This window comes from Diabrotica virgifera, chromosome 3 (assembly GCF_917563875.1).
Source record: "Diabrotica virgifera virgifera chromosome 3, PGI_DIABVI_V3a".
In the NCBI taxonomy this organism is placed as follows: domain Eukaryota; kingdom Metazoa; phylum Arthropoda; class Insecta; order Coleoptera; family Chrysomelidae; genus Diabrotica; species Diabrotica virgifera.
Window position 1 is genome coordinate 131,704,065 of NC_065445.1, and position 13,929 is coordinate 131,717,993.

The following is a 13,929-nucleotide window of genomic DNA, read 5'->3' on the forward strand; positions in this document are numbered from 1 at the left end:
TGATAACTTTCAATTCATACCAATTGGATTGATAATATAGCAAATTGCAATTAAGGAATAAATACTTAGGTACACAGGGTGAGGCAAATAAAGGGCCTATTAGAAATATCTCGAGAACTAAAGGCAACAGAATCATGAAAATTGGAATAAAGGGGTTTTGAAGGATGATCTATTAAATGAATATATTCTCATCTCTTTGCAACTTCCGGTTATACCGGAAGTTGCTTATAACTTCGTTTTTTTTAATGGGACACCCTGTATATTTTTACATTTTTGGATTCTCTTTGATATCTTCTTTCTTAAAATATGAGGTTTTGTAATATTATACAGGGTATTTTAAAAGATAATTACGTTTTTTTATTAATTTCGTAGCAAAATTAACACCCTGTAGAATTGTAGTAGTTTGACATCTAAAACTCTACTTACGTTCAAATGATTTTTAATATACTCTACTATTGTTAAGAATCACTAGTATAGCTAAATTTTTAATTTTAGTATACAGGGTTGGTCGAAACTCGGAATGAGTATTTTCTGAGTTTTCTTAAATGGAACACCCTGTATTTTAGTATTGTAATGAAATGATATTTTATGGTACTTTTTTATTTCTTAAGCATTTCCTATACCTAACTGCTTTAATTTGTGCTTAATTGTTAATCGCACCAACAATCTTAACTACGTAGGTATTTTGATAGCTAAACCATTATTGGTAATTTTAAGGACCAGTCTGGATTAATATGTATTTATTTCTGAAAAATTCTTTGGGATTGAGTATTTTCACGGCCAACCTAATAAAATTTTACGTATTTTTTGTTGCAATTAATGTTTAGCTTGAATCACCAATAATGCTTAAGAAATAAAAAAGTACTATAAAATATCATTTTACTACACTACAAAAATACAGGGTGTTCTATTTAAGAAAACTTAGAAAATACTCATTCCGAGTTTCGACCAACCCTGTATACTAAAATTAAAAATTTAGCTATACTAATGATTCTTAACAATAGTAGAGTATATTAAAAATCATTTGAACGTAAGTAGAGTTTTAGATGTCAAACTATACTACAATTCTACAGGGTGTGAAAATTGCTACGAAATTAATAAAAAAACGTAATTATCTTTTAAAATACACTGTATAATATTACAAAACCTCATATTTTAAGAAAGAAGACATCGAAGAGAATCCAAAAATGTAAAAATATACAGGGTGTCCCATTTAAAAAAACGAAGTTATAAGCAACTTCCGGTATAACCGGAAGTTAAAAAGAGATGAAAATATTTTCATTTAATAGATCCTCCTTCAAAACCCCTTTATTCCAATTTTCATGATTCTGTTGCCTTTAGTTCTCGAGATATTTCTAATAGGCCAGTTATCTGCCTCACCCTATATAGACCTGGATCCCGCGTACCACAAAAAGTTGATTAATAGCAAGCTGAAAATTTGTTAATAGCTTAACGGTGTCTGGTCGGACAAACTTTGATGTATGGGAACATTTTAAGAGGGGAAGTTTTAATTGTGGAACATGTTAAAAATTTGGAACGTCAGACTACGAAAACGTTCTATGTATTTTGTCGGATAGAACTTCTAATTGATTTGTTACCATTTCATTAAATTCTCATGCAAAAATCAGACTGGTATTTATCACCAACTGGGCATTTTAATGAGTGGAACACGAAGAACATCATTCCTGTCACATGACAGGAATGATGTTGGTAAGTAATAGCAGTCTGATTTTTGCATGAGAGTTTAATGAAAGCGTAACAAATCAATTGGATGTTCTGTCCGACAAAATACATGGGACGTTTTCGTAATCTGTCGTTCCAAATGTTTAAACTGTTCCACAATTAAAACTTCCTTTGTTCCAGTGTTCCCGTACATCAAAGTTTGTCCGACTAGATACCGTTAAGCTATTAACAAACTTTCAGCTTGCAATCCACTTTTTTTTGGTACGCGGGATCCTGGAATAATAGTTTTCTTCTCATAAATAGGAATTTTGTTTTCTTTAATTTGTATTTTGGTATTTACATTGGAGTATTTGTATTTACATTGAAGTATTTCTTCAAGATACGATGGTGTCTAATAAGTTCACAGAGTAAATTATTATATATCTTTCCACTCCTCGAACTAGAGTTTCACGATCCGATACAATATCGAGACTTTTTATGTATTGACTATTGTATTGGTTATGCCAATCAAGTATCGTATCGTGTATCGATATCGGCAATACTTTCTTATAAAAATATCGTATTGATATTGATTTCTTTACGATATCAATATCAATACTCGGTATAATATCGACATAAAGAGGATTAAATTAATAAAAAATAGTACATTGTTTACCGGGTAGGAAAAGCTTAACATTCCTGGACGACTGTGAAGATTGCTAAGTCGAGGCGCAAGCCGAGACTTAGCAACACAGAGTCCAGGAATGTGGCTTTTCCTACGAGGTAAACATACTATTTTTCCGCAAATCGTTTAAAATTCGACAGATTTTGATTGATTTAAAAAAACGCGATAATTTTATTCCCAAATAAATGGTGCTTTGAAATTCCTAATAAAATTACTTGGGTTACTATGGAAACGTATTGAGGTTGAATTGTCAAACTTGACGCTTATAAATTTAATTGCTGGTGTTCTCGAAAGTAAAATGATAAGTGATGATGAAATTTCCATTCCTGGGACTCCTCCAGAGCTGGTTGAGGCAGTGAATACTGCTTCATTAGAATTATTGCCAAAGAAATCAAGAGAAAAGTACGAAAATGCATACAGACGTTTTATGGATTATCGCATGAGTAAAAATACGAGTTCTTTCTCAGAAAATGTTGTAATGGCATACTTCCTAGACCTTTGTTTAAAGATGAAATCTTCAACATTATGGGCCAATTATTCAATGCTGAAGTCATAAGGTAATTTACAAGGTTTTAATAGCAATGTGTTTTTTATCATTTATGTAGAACACTAACAACTGTACGGAAATATCATTTCCTTACAGTAAGGAAATGACATTTCCTTACAGTAAGGAAGTCCTGACTTTTTCTTCAAGAAATTTTGACAGGAATGTCAAAATTTCCTAGCGATTTGCGGAAAAAACGATTCTTCATTCATTTATCGTTATTTTTATTAAAAAATATCTGAAAATATACAATAAATAGGATAAATTACATTGTAACCTCACAAATACCTACCCTTTAAGAACTCTTTATCCATCTATTCACACAAATGAGTTCTTTGATACTTTTATCTGATGATTTTAAAAATAAAATATCGAAATTGATTGACTTATTGTGTTCATCGTCTTTCTCCCTCGCACTAATGGAGAGCATACCCGCTTTTGCGTCTTATAACTCTTATTATATTTTAACTGTATAATAGGCCTTATGCATCACTCACGTGGCGTTTTATTGTTTTTTTCTTGATATCGATATTCTCAATAATATCGAGGCAATCGTATCGACAATACAAGAGTATTGTATTGATTTCAGATAGGTACCTAATGAGTATCGTATTAACATTAATATTGCTAAGGTATGTATTGTATCGGTATCGTATTGCTTTTCGATACGATATCAATACAATATCGATATTTTTATCGAATATCGTGAAGCTCTACTTCGAACATTTTTGCATTAAATGTCTATGTCGTAGGCAAGTATGAAATGCAGGCATTCTTGCAAAAGCCTAGTCATTTTCGTAATGACTAGGCATTTTGTATAACGTTTTCATTTTTACAAAATGGCTTCACACTTTTAGGCATTTGCAAAACCACACGCAACGTGAACGTTTTTACAATATGTCAAACGGTAATTTATTTTAAAACAGTGTTGCAATTTAGATTATGTTTATAAAATTTATTAAATTTAAATAATTATTAATGCTATGAAAGTATTACACCCAGTGATTCTAAATCTTTATTTTATAATAAGGAACACATATTAAAATATTAACTTAATTAATTAAGAAACTTAATTAAATATTTTGGACTTGGACCATTATTTCACTGAACTTACTGGAAAAGCTATACGAGTTCATTGCACTAATTTGCATAAATGATAATAATATATTATACAACGAGCATTTAATGATGGTCATAATGAAGCGAGTATGAGGGATACGAAACGAGACGCCTAGCGGCGAGTTTCGTATAGAGTACGAGCTTCATAATGATAATTAAATGCAAGTTGAATACACGATTTTTTCTATGATCATTCACAACAAAAAATATATTCATATTTATCAATTTTGTAACGCAAACAAATTAAGTAGTTTGTCAGTTTGTTTACATATTGAGAACTGTCAAAGCGTACGTATTTGCCTCGCCATTGGTCACTGCGCGTGTGACACCTTCATGGCGAATGCCATATCACGATTCTACTGGTTAAAAAATCTGTATCGTAATGAAAATCTGTATCATAATGAAGTTCATTATGATACAGGTAGTGAAAATATAGGTAATTGATATATTATAGTATGAGAGTAGAAAAAATAAAATTATAAAACAATAATAAAAATAAACAACATAACCTAAACTTGTATATTATGATCTGTGCCTAAATTGCAACATTGTTTCAAAATTAAATTATCCTTTCTTGTAGTCGGAGAGATAGAAGCGGATTTTGTGCGTGATAAGTAATATGGAAAAACTATACGGGGATATGTTGAATTAGTTGTGTACATGACTTTCACCAACGGCCGTAAACCAGAGTTGGGGTCGAGGGTAGTTATAAGAGGTCAAAGTCGCGGATTTTATTATTTTTTTTTATGACGCTCATGACCGAGATAGTGCACCAAAATTTGGGAATAAGTAGGTCATCACGTAACTAAGTAAAATCTCTAGGGGCGGAATGCTGCGTGGCCGACAAAGGGGTGGGGTAGGGGTGAATATAAAAATTATAAAGGGTTTTTGCGACGTTCGTGATTGAGATAGTGGATCAAAATTTGGGAATAAGTATCATGACATTAATAAGTAAAATCCCCAGACCCGGAAACCAGAGTTGGGGATGAGGGTAGTTATAAGGGGTCAAAGTCGCCGTTTTTACTATTTTTTTTGTGGCGCTCATGATCGAGAGAGTGCACCAAAATTTGGGAATAAATAGGTCATGACGTAACTGAGTAAAATCTCCAAGAGTAGCATGCTGCGTGGCCGACAAAGGGGTAGGGCAGGGGTGAATACAAAAAATATAAGGGGTTTTTTTGTGACGTTCGTGATTGAGAGAGTACACCAAAATTTGGGAATAAATAGACCATGGCATAACTAAGTAAAATCCTCAGAGCCGGAAACCAGAGTTGGGCATGAGGGTAGTTATAAGGGGTCAAAATCGCCGTTTTTATTATTTTTTTTGTGACGCTCATGATCGAGATATTGCACCAAAATTTGGGAATAAGTAAGTCATGAGGTAACTAAGTACAATCCCAGAGGTGGAACGCTGCGTGGCCGGCAAAGGGGTGGGGGTAGGTGTGAATATAAAAAATATAAGGGGTTTTTTGCCACGTGCTAGATTGAGATAGTGCACCAAAATTTGGGAATAAGACCATGACTTAGCTAAGTAAAATCCCCAGAGCCGGAAACCAGAGTTGGGGATGAGGGTAGTTTTAAAGGGTCAAAGTCGCAGTGTGTATTATTTTTTTTGTGAGCCGGCACAACATTTGTCCCCCACGCAGCGTTCCGCCCCTGGAGATTTTACTTAGTAATGTCATGATCTACTTATTCCCAAATTTTGGTGCACTATTTCGATCACGAACGGCAAAAAAAATCCCATATATTTTTATACTCACCCCTGCCTACCACCTCTTTGTACCCCAAGCATCGTTCCGCCCCTGAATATTTTACTTAGTTACGTCATAACCTACTTAATCCCAAATTTTGGTGCACTATCTCCATCATGAGCGCCACAAAAAAAAATAATAAAAACCGCGATTTTATCCCTTATAACTACCCTCGTTCGCCACTCTGGTTTCCGCCTCTGGGGATATTACTTAGTTATGTCATGGTCTACTTATTCCCAAATTTTGGTGCACTATCTCAATCACTCACGTCGCAAAAAACCCCTTACATTTTTTTATATTCACCCCTGCCCCACACCTTTGTCGGCCACGCAACGTTCCACTCCTGGAGATTTTACTTAGTTACGTCATGACCTACTTATTCCCAAATTTTGGCGCGCTAACTCGATCATGAGCGTCACAAAAAAAAAATAATAAAAAACGGAACTTTGACCCCTTATAACTACCTTCCTTCCCCATTCTGGTTTCCGGCTCTGGGGATTTTAATTATTTATGTCATGGTCTACTTATACCCAAATTTTGGTGCACTATCTCAATCACGAACGGCGCAAAAATCCCCTTATATTTTGTCGACCCCTTTGTCGACCACGCAGCGTTGAGCCCCTATAGAGATTTTACTTAGGTAAGTCATGACCTACTTATTCCCAAATTTTGGTGCACTATCTCGATCATGAGCGTCATAAAAAAATAATAAATTCCGCGACTTTTACCCCTTATAACTACCCTCGGCCCCAACTCTGGTTTCCGGCCGTTGGTGAAAGTCATGTACACAACTAATTTAACATATCCCCGTATAGTTTTTCCATATTACTTATCACGCACAAAATCCGCTCCCAGCTCTTAGACTATTGCAGTTGTGCAAATCCCTAAAAGTGTAGTGTGAAGTCATTTCGTAAAAATGAAAACATATAAACTGCCCAGTCATTATGAAAATGACTAGGCTTTTGTAAGAATGCCTGCATTTCATACTTACCTACGACATCTGTCTATACCATATTATTATGTCCTCGTTAAAATTTAGGTACTGTATACTTTATAAATAGGATCAATAAGTAGAAATACAGTTCTTAATAATTAACATTGTATCATATTAAATATTAGCTATAAAGAAAAAATACATGTTTTTATTTACAGTAAGACTTGAGGAAGCTGATGCGAAATGGATCATTTTTAATCCCGAAGGGAACCAAATGTATAAAGCTATATGGTCAACTAATATATGGAACAAAATCATCAGCAACTTTGATGTAAGGCATTAAAACTCTTTCTCTGGAAAATATCAAATTATTACCATTACTATTACTACTAGGAATAAAAATAGAGGGTTTCGTTTTGATTCAATTCGAGTCTCTTACCATCCTCTGATACGTGTTTCTAGGCTTACCCGTTATCAAAAAGGCTTTGTAAGAAGACTGAATTGCATCAAATTGCACCGACTGGTTGGTAAATACATATTTAAATATTATACCGGAGTATGCTTTTAGCGACCTCTAACGAGCAAAAAACGAAATCGTCTATTTTTATTTTGTTTCACACTATACTCGGTACAGAGTACAAAATGGTAGCGGTTTAGACGGGTAAATTGCCGATGTGTTGGTGAAATATTTTCCTAGTATGGTTATATCTGGGTTAACAGTATACTTGAATCGTTATCGACACTCACTTTATCTTTACACCTAAAGTTGCATTGATGTTCTACAGGACCTACGTGCGACCAATTCTGGATTACGGATGTATATTATACAGGTCAGCAAGCAATACGCATCTACTAAAAGTGGATCGTATTCAGTTTAAAAGTTTGAGAATAACTCTGGGTGCTATGAAATCTTCACCATGTCCACTGTTGCTTGTTGTTGAAAGTAATGAACTGCCTTTAGAAAATCGTAGAAATTTATTGGCAACCAAATATATTCTAAAATTGAGAGCAAGAACAAGTGACTTACTGAATATGCTGTATGAATTATCTATTCAAAATTTAGTAAACAATTACTGGAGAATTAAAAATTCTCCACCGTTAGCGGATACTTTTCTGGAAACCAATGATTTACCGGTTACATTAGCAACAAACTTTGCCAAACCCCTTTTTTAAATTAGATTTTGACACGATTTACAAAAAACTAAATATTATATTTCCGAAATATTCAGAATCATCTAAAATAAATACCGCTTTATTGAAATGCATATTGAGTGAATACACTAATAAAACCATAATCTACACAGGCGGCTCTAAACTTAACGAACGGAAAGGTAGGGTCTGCAGTCAAGTGTACATTCCTTCCAAAAACAAGTCATTTAAAATAAAACTTCATTTAGTCCATTCTTTCACGGTTTTTGCTCTAAATTTTAAAGAACCGCTTGGATTGACATGAAATTTGGCATACGCATAGCTTACATGTCAAAGAAAAAAAGTGATATTGTGCCGATGTGTGCTTTTCCCCTGGGGGTGACTTTCACCCCCTCTAAAATCTATCCAATGGCATCAAACACGACCCCCCCACGGGGTGGGGTGGGGGGTTACTTTAAAATCTTAAATAGGAGCCCCCATTTTTTATTGCAAATTTGGATTCCTTACGAAAAAATAAGTAAGTTTTATTCAACACATTTTTTCGAATTATGCATAGATGGCGTTATAATCGGAAAAAACGATTGTTGGAAATGGAAAATTAAATTAAAAAGTGGCGAGCGCCCACTAAAATGGAACACTTTACTTAACTTTTTTTTGTTTTACGACCTACTCTTCACAACCCAATAGGTCCCCATAACGCTCGAGTGACTGCACATTTAGCATACTTTGCTCCCCTACCATAAGGTGCAACTTCCAGTAAACATAACCCATCTACTGTCACTCAATCAGAAATCAATATTTGAACTCGTATGTAATCATCTATACGCTTCCGGATATATAATTTAGATTTGTAACAGTCAAGTTTCAGTTCGTAAATATATCATAATTAATATAACTTAAAATAAGATTATATAAACATGCAAAAATCTGTGGCAAATGGACTAGTTTCCATGCCAAACATCACCATCATCATCATTAGAAACACATGTCACAGGATGGTAAGAGACTCTACTTGAATCAAAATGAACCCGTCTATTTTTATTTTGTTTCACACTATGCTCTCGGTACAGAGTACACAATGATAGCGGTTTAGACGGGTAAATTGCCGATGCGTTGGTGGAATATTTTCCTAGCATCGCCCGATGGTATGGTTATACCTGGGTTAACAGTTTACTTAAATCGTTATCGACACTCACTTCATTTTTTGATTATGTTTCTATCTGTTTTTGTTCCCACAGAGTTTTGTTTCCACTTAAAACTGATAGGTCTATTTCTGTAAAAACTTTTTGTAAAAATTTTAGACTACTATATTAACTAAATTAGCATGTTTCTTCATTTTAGTTAATGGATTATTCTACTACAGACACGGTTATTTCGGACGCCTATTATTCATTCCGATTCAATAAAATCAAATGTGAAATAGTAATACACCTCATGGAACAATTAAAACCAGAACACAAGAGAAAATGGATACTTTTCTACGCATTCTACGATCACCTTAAAGAAAACCTCTTCTGTCATAAATATACTGAAGAAGCGACACTTTTCTGGGTAAGTTTTTTACAAAAAAAGTTTTGTTTGAATTTTAATCATTTGTAGAGTAGAACAGCCAAACGGAATAAATAATAATATAATAATAATATCGTATGGCTTTTTGCCTGGGAGATCCTTTCGGGAAGGTTCCGACGCCATTTACAACTTTAACCCTATTTCAGGTAACTAGTGTCGATGTACACTTAACTGTACATCGTAACTGATACAGCTTAACGTACGCTCCGAGGCACGGTGAACAGCTCGTATCATTTTTAGACATGAAAATGGATTGTCTGTGCCGGGGCTCGAACCCGGGCGCTCTGGCTTATGAGACCAGTTATCATGCCGCTGCACTACGGCTGTTCACAACGGAATAAATAATAATATAACACCGGTTTATAACGTCCTGCGCCTTCCGGTTCCTATTATCTAGCCGCGTCGATCTGTCCAATCTCCTGGTCGTAGATCCCTCTCAGGCATTGCTTTTCGGATTCCACTTATTCAGGTAGTTTTCGGTCTGCCCCTTTCCTTCTTTTCGGGGGTTACCATTCCTTGATCAGCTTTGAGAGTCGATGTTCCTCCATTCTTTGTACATAGCCATACCAACAAAGTTGATTTTTCTGGATTTCTTCTATTATGTTTGTTTTCCTTTTCATAATATCTCGTACTCGTTCATTTGTTATGTGTGGGACTCTAGAGATGCAGATCGATCTTCGCCAGAAGTCGATTTCCAGTGCAAACAGCTTCTGTTCTGTTCGATGATTCAGTTGCCAGGTTTTACAACCATACAATACCACGCTTTTGAAGATGCTATTATATAGCTGTGTTTTCTTTTCTTTTCATATGGTTATTGACCAAAAAAGTGAGTTGAAAGCTCCTATTATTTTCTTTCCTTTCACAATTCTTTCCTCTATTTCGAATTCTGTCCTTCCACTTTGTTGGATTCTGGTTCCAAGGTACACATAATCAGAGCTTGGCTCGATAACCATATCATCCTCTAGTTGTAACTCATTTTCTCTCCTCCTATACACGTATATTTTGTTTTCTCTATATTGACGTACAGGTCCCATTTCTTGTATTCTCAAATGGAATCTCTATGGAATAAATTCGATAATAAATAAATGGGGGCGTGCTCAAAGACTAAATAATATAAAAAAACTAATAAATATATGGCGGCTCTGACACGTCGATTGATATTTTTAGTCGCGGCTTTTTTTGCAATAAAAACTTTTAATACAAACTTTCTTATTTCAAATACAACGCCATATACAGTTGAACCCGCTTATTGGTTCGAAGTGCAAGAAGCCCGAAGTGACGAAGCTAATAATTACATTAGAAGAAGAGTGGAAAGCGATTCTTCAGGAATCAGAATACTTAATAAGGTTCTTAAGATGTCGCGTGGAAAGTGTAATAGGTACAAGGCAGAGGAAGAAATCTTCTTCTTCAAGTGCCATCTCCGCGATGGAGGTCGGCAATCATCATAGCTATTCGGACTTTGGAGACGGCTGGTCTGAAAAGTTCGTTTGATGTACATCCGTACCATTCTCTCAGGTTGCGCAGCCACGATATTCTGCGTCTCCCTATGCTTCTTTTTTCTTGAATCTTTCCTTGCATAATGAGTTGGAGCAAGTTGTATCTCTCTCCACGTGTAATATGTCCGAGATATTCCAATTTTCTGGTTTTGATTGTATTTAAGACTTCCATTTCTTTATTCATCTTTCTCAGAACCTCTTTGTTTGTGACGTGCTCTGTCCATTAATTTTCAGAATTCTTCTATATACCCACATCTCGAATGATTCCAGTTTTTTTCATTGATGCCACATTCAAGGTCCAAGCTTCCATTCTTTAAAACAGAGTCGAGAAAACGTAGCACCTAGCCAACCTTACTCTTAGCTCTAACCTTAGAGCTCTTGTGCAGAGCACTTTTCTCATTTTGTTAAAATTTGCACTAGCCTTTTCTATTCTAATTTTAATCTTCTGGAAGTAATCATTTGTGGAGTTGATCATTATTCCCAGATATGCATATTGGTCTACTCGTTCGAGATTGGTTCCGTTTATGAGGAGATTCTCTTTGTTTCTTTGAGTTTTAGATATTCTCATAAATATTGTCTTCTTGATGTTCATTGTTAGACCGTATTCTTGGCTATATATCGCTATTCTGTTAACCAGTCTCTGAAGATCTTCAATATTTTCGGCTAAGACGACAGTGTCATCCGCATATCTAATGTTGTTTATGGGAACTCCCTTAACCTTTATTCCAGCTGTTTCGCCCTCTTGAGGGGTCTTAGGATAAGGTCTAAGTTCTTAGGATCTCTTCCGAGTAGGCATTAAAGAGAACTGGCGACAATACGCATCCCTGTCTCACCCCACGTCTAATTTCAATTTCCTCTGACCACTGTTCGTTAACACGCACTTTTGCTCGCTGTTATTATATATATTATAAATATATAAATATATTATATTTTGCTGTGTTGTTTGGTATATTATTCTTATTTACACTATATTATTATATAGAAATATATAAAACAGTGAATTTGACGAATTAGGCGATAAATAAAAAACACATTTGGTAAGCACAGCAAAATTAATTATATGTTACTGATAACAACAGTAATTAAAACTGCTAATAAGTATATTATAATAAACTTTATTTTACATAGTTGCAATTAACGTTGAGTATAGAGGGTGTTCTATCAATATGTGTGAATATAAAAATCTATAAATCCTATCTTTTTGCGTTCATAGGATGAACCCAATGAATTCGGTTCCTCTTATTTCTCTTTCTTCAACAATAAAGTAACCACAACGCTATAATTAGATTTCGCTCCATAACGATACCTTTTATTCTACGAAATTATATTTAGTTTTATAGGGTAAACGACTCGGAAGACTGGAGTAGGGCGACCGTCGCATCTTATGTGAAATTATCTAAAAACAACATTTAAAACGAGGGGAACAACATTTAAAAACGAGTGGATGACGGGGGGCCTTTTAAATTCTGTACATGAAAAACATAGATTGTAAGGTTGTTCTGAAGCTATTTCCTTGTGGCATTTTTGTAATAAACTATTCTAAATCGGAAATAAGCCACAGTTTAACTAAAAAATGATTTTATTAACGTTTCGACGCCAAAATCGGATGTCGAAACGTTAATAAAATATTTTTTTAGTTAAATTGTGGCTTATTTCCCATTTAGAATAGTGTATTACATAGATTGTATGAGCTAATTAGATGAGCTAATCCAAGATCCCACAAATAACTTAGTAGAACAACGATTATAAAGACAAATTAAGACTTTTAATTAAAAACATAAGAAATAATAACTCACAAAATCTAAATTGCAGATGAATTAAATACGCATTGCAGTACAGTAGGACAAAAGTATGGATAAAAATAAAACCCATTTGTAATGATACATATCAGACATCGTATCATGCACCGACCTCAGCCATAAAGTGTAAATAAAACTAATATACCAAACAACACAGCAAAATAGCTTCGTGCTACTCAATTCTTATTATATGAAAAGGACAAGGGCGTCAAAACTACGGCACGAGAAAACCCTCGCACGTTCAAAATTCTTATAATGTGAAACTGCCCATATGATTACATGAGCTACCACTGGAATGTTGTCGTTCGTTCTAACCCTCGCACGTTTAAATTCTTATAATTTGAAACAGCGCTAACCGCTAAGCGTTGCTTGCCCTTTTCGAAAAAGGATAATTCGTTAACAAATGACTCTAATTGAGCTTGTTTGACGATACTAATATGGGCTTTATCTAAGCGCTGTTTCACATTATAAGTATTTAAACGTGCGAGGGTTTTCTCGTGCTGTAGTTTTGACGCCCTTGTCCTTTTCACACAATAAGAATTGAGTCTCACGAAGATATTTTGCCGTGTTGTTTGGTATATTAGTTTCATTTACACTTTGTGGCTGAGGTCGGTACATGATGCGATGTCTGATATGTATCATTACCATATATCATTACAAATGGGTATTTTTTGTCCATACTTTTGTCCTAATGTATTGTAATGCGTATTTAATTCATTTGCAATTTCTATTTTGTCAGTTATTATTTCTTATGTTTTTAATTAAAAGTCTTAATTTGTTTTTATAATCGTTGTTCTACTAAGTTATTTGTGGGATCTTGGATTAGCTCATCTAATTAGCTCATACAATCTACAGTGCGTCCATAAAGTAACGCATAAATTCATTATTTCATAAACCGGCGACTTTAAGGAAAAATTCCGAAACCAGTCGATTTTTATTTTTAACTTACAATTTTTTGGCATATATATCATACTAGTGACGTCATCCATCTGGGCTTGATAACGTAATCGATGATTTTTTAAAATGAGAATAGGAGTCATGTGATAGCTCATTTGAAAGGGTATTTAATTCTCTATTTACTAATACAAACAATAACATAATTATTTACACAGGGTGTCCAAAAATAATTTTTTAATTAAATTAATTCAGACAAAAAGAAGAATGTATGTAACTTATTTAATTCAAAATTCGTTTTACTTTTGTCAAAAAACAGGAATACAT

General features: G+C 34.4%; 2 protein-coding genes across 2 annotated transcripts in view; one reads left to right on the forward strand and one right to left on the reverse strand.

The window, feature by feature from the left end:
• LOC126881317 (uncharacterized) overlaps positions 1 to 13,929 on the reverse strand; it is a 261,916-nt gene that overhangs the window by 134,774 nt on the left and 113,213 nt on the right. The window lies entirely within an intron of this gene.
• Positions 1 to 13,929, forward strand: part of LOC114337754 (glutamyl aminopeptidase) — a 92,803-nt gene that overhangs the window by 73,790 nt on the left and 5,084 nt on the right. Inside the window, exons 10-11 of the mRNA XM_050645532.1 lie at positions 6,914 to 7,026; positions 9,186 to 9,395. Coding sequence (XP_050501489.1) covers positions 6,914 to 7,026; positions 9,186 to 9,395 — 323 coding nt within the window. The remainder of the gene's footprint in view (positions 1 to 6,913; positions 7,027 to 9,185; positions 9,396 to 13,929) is intronic.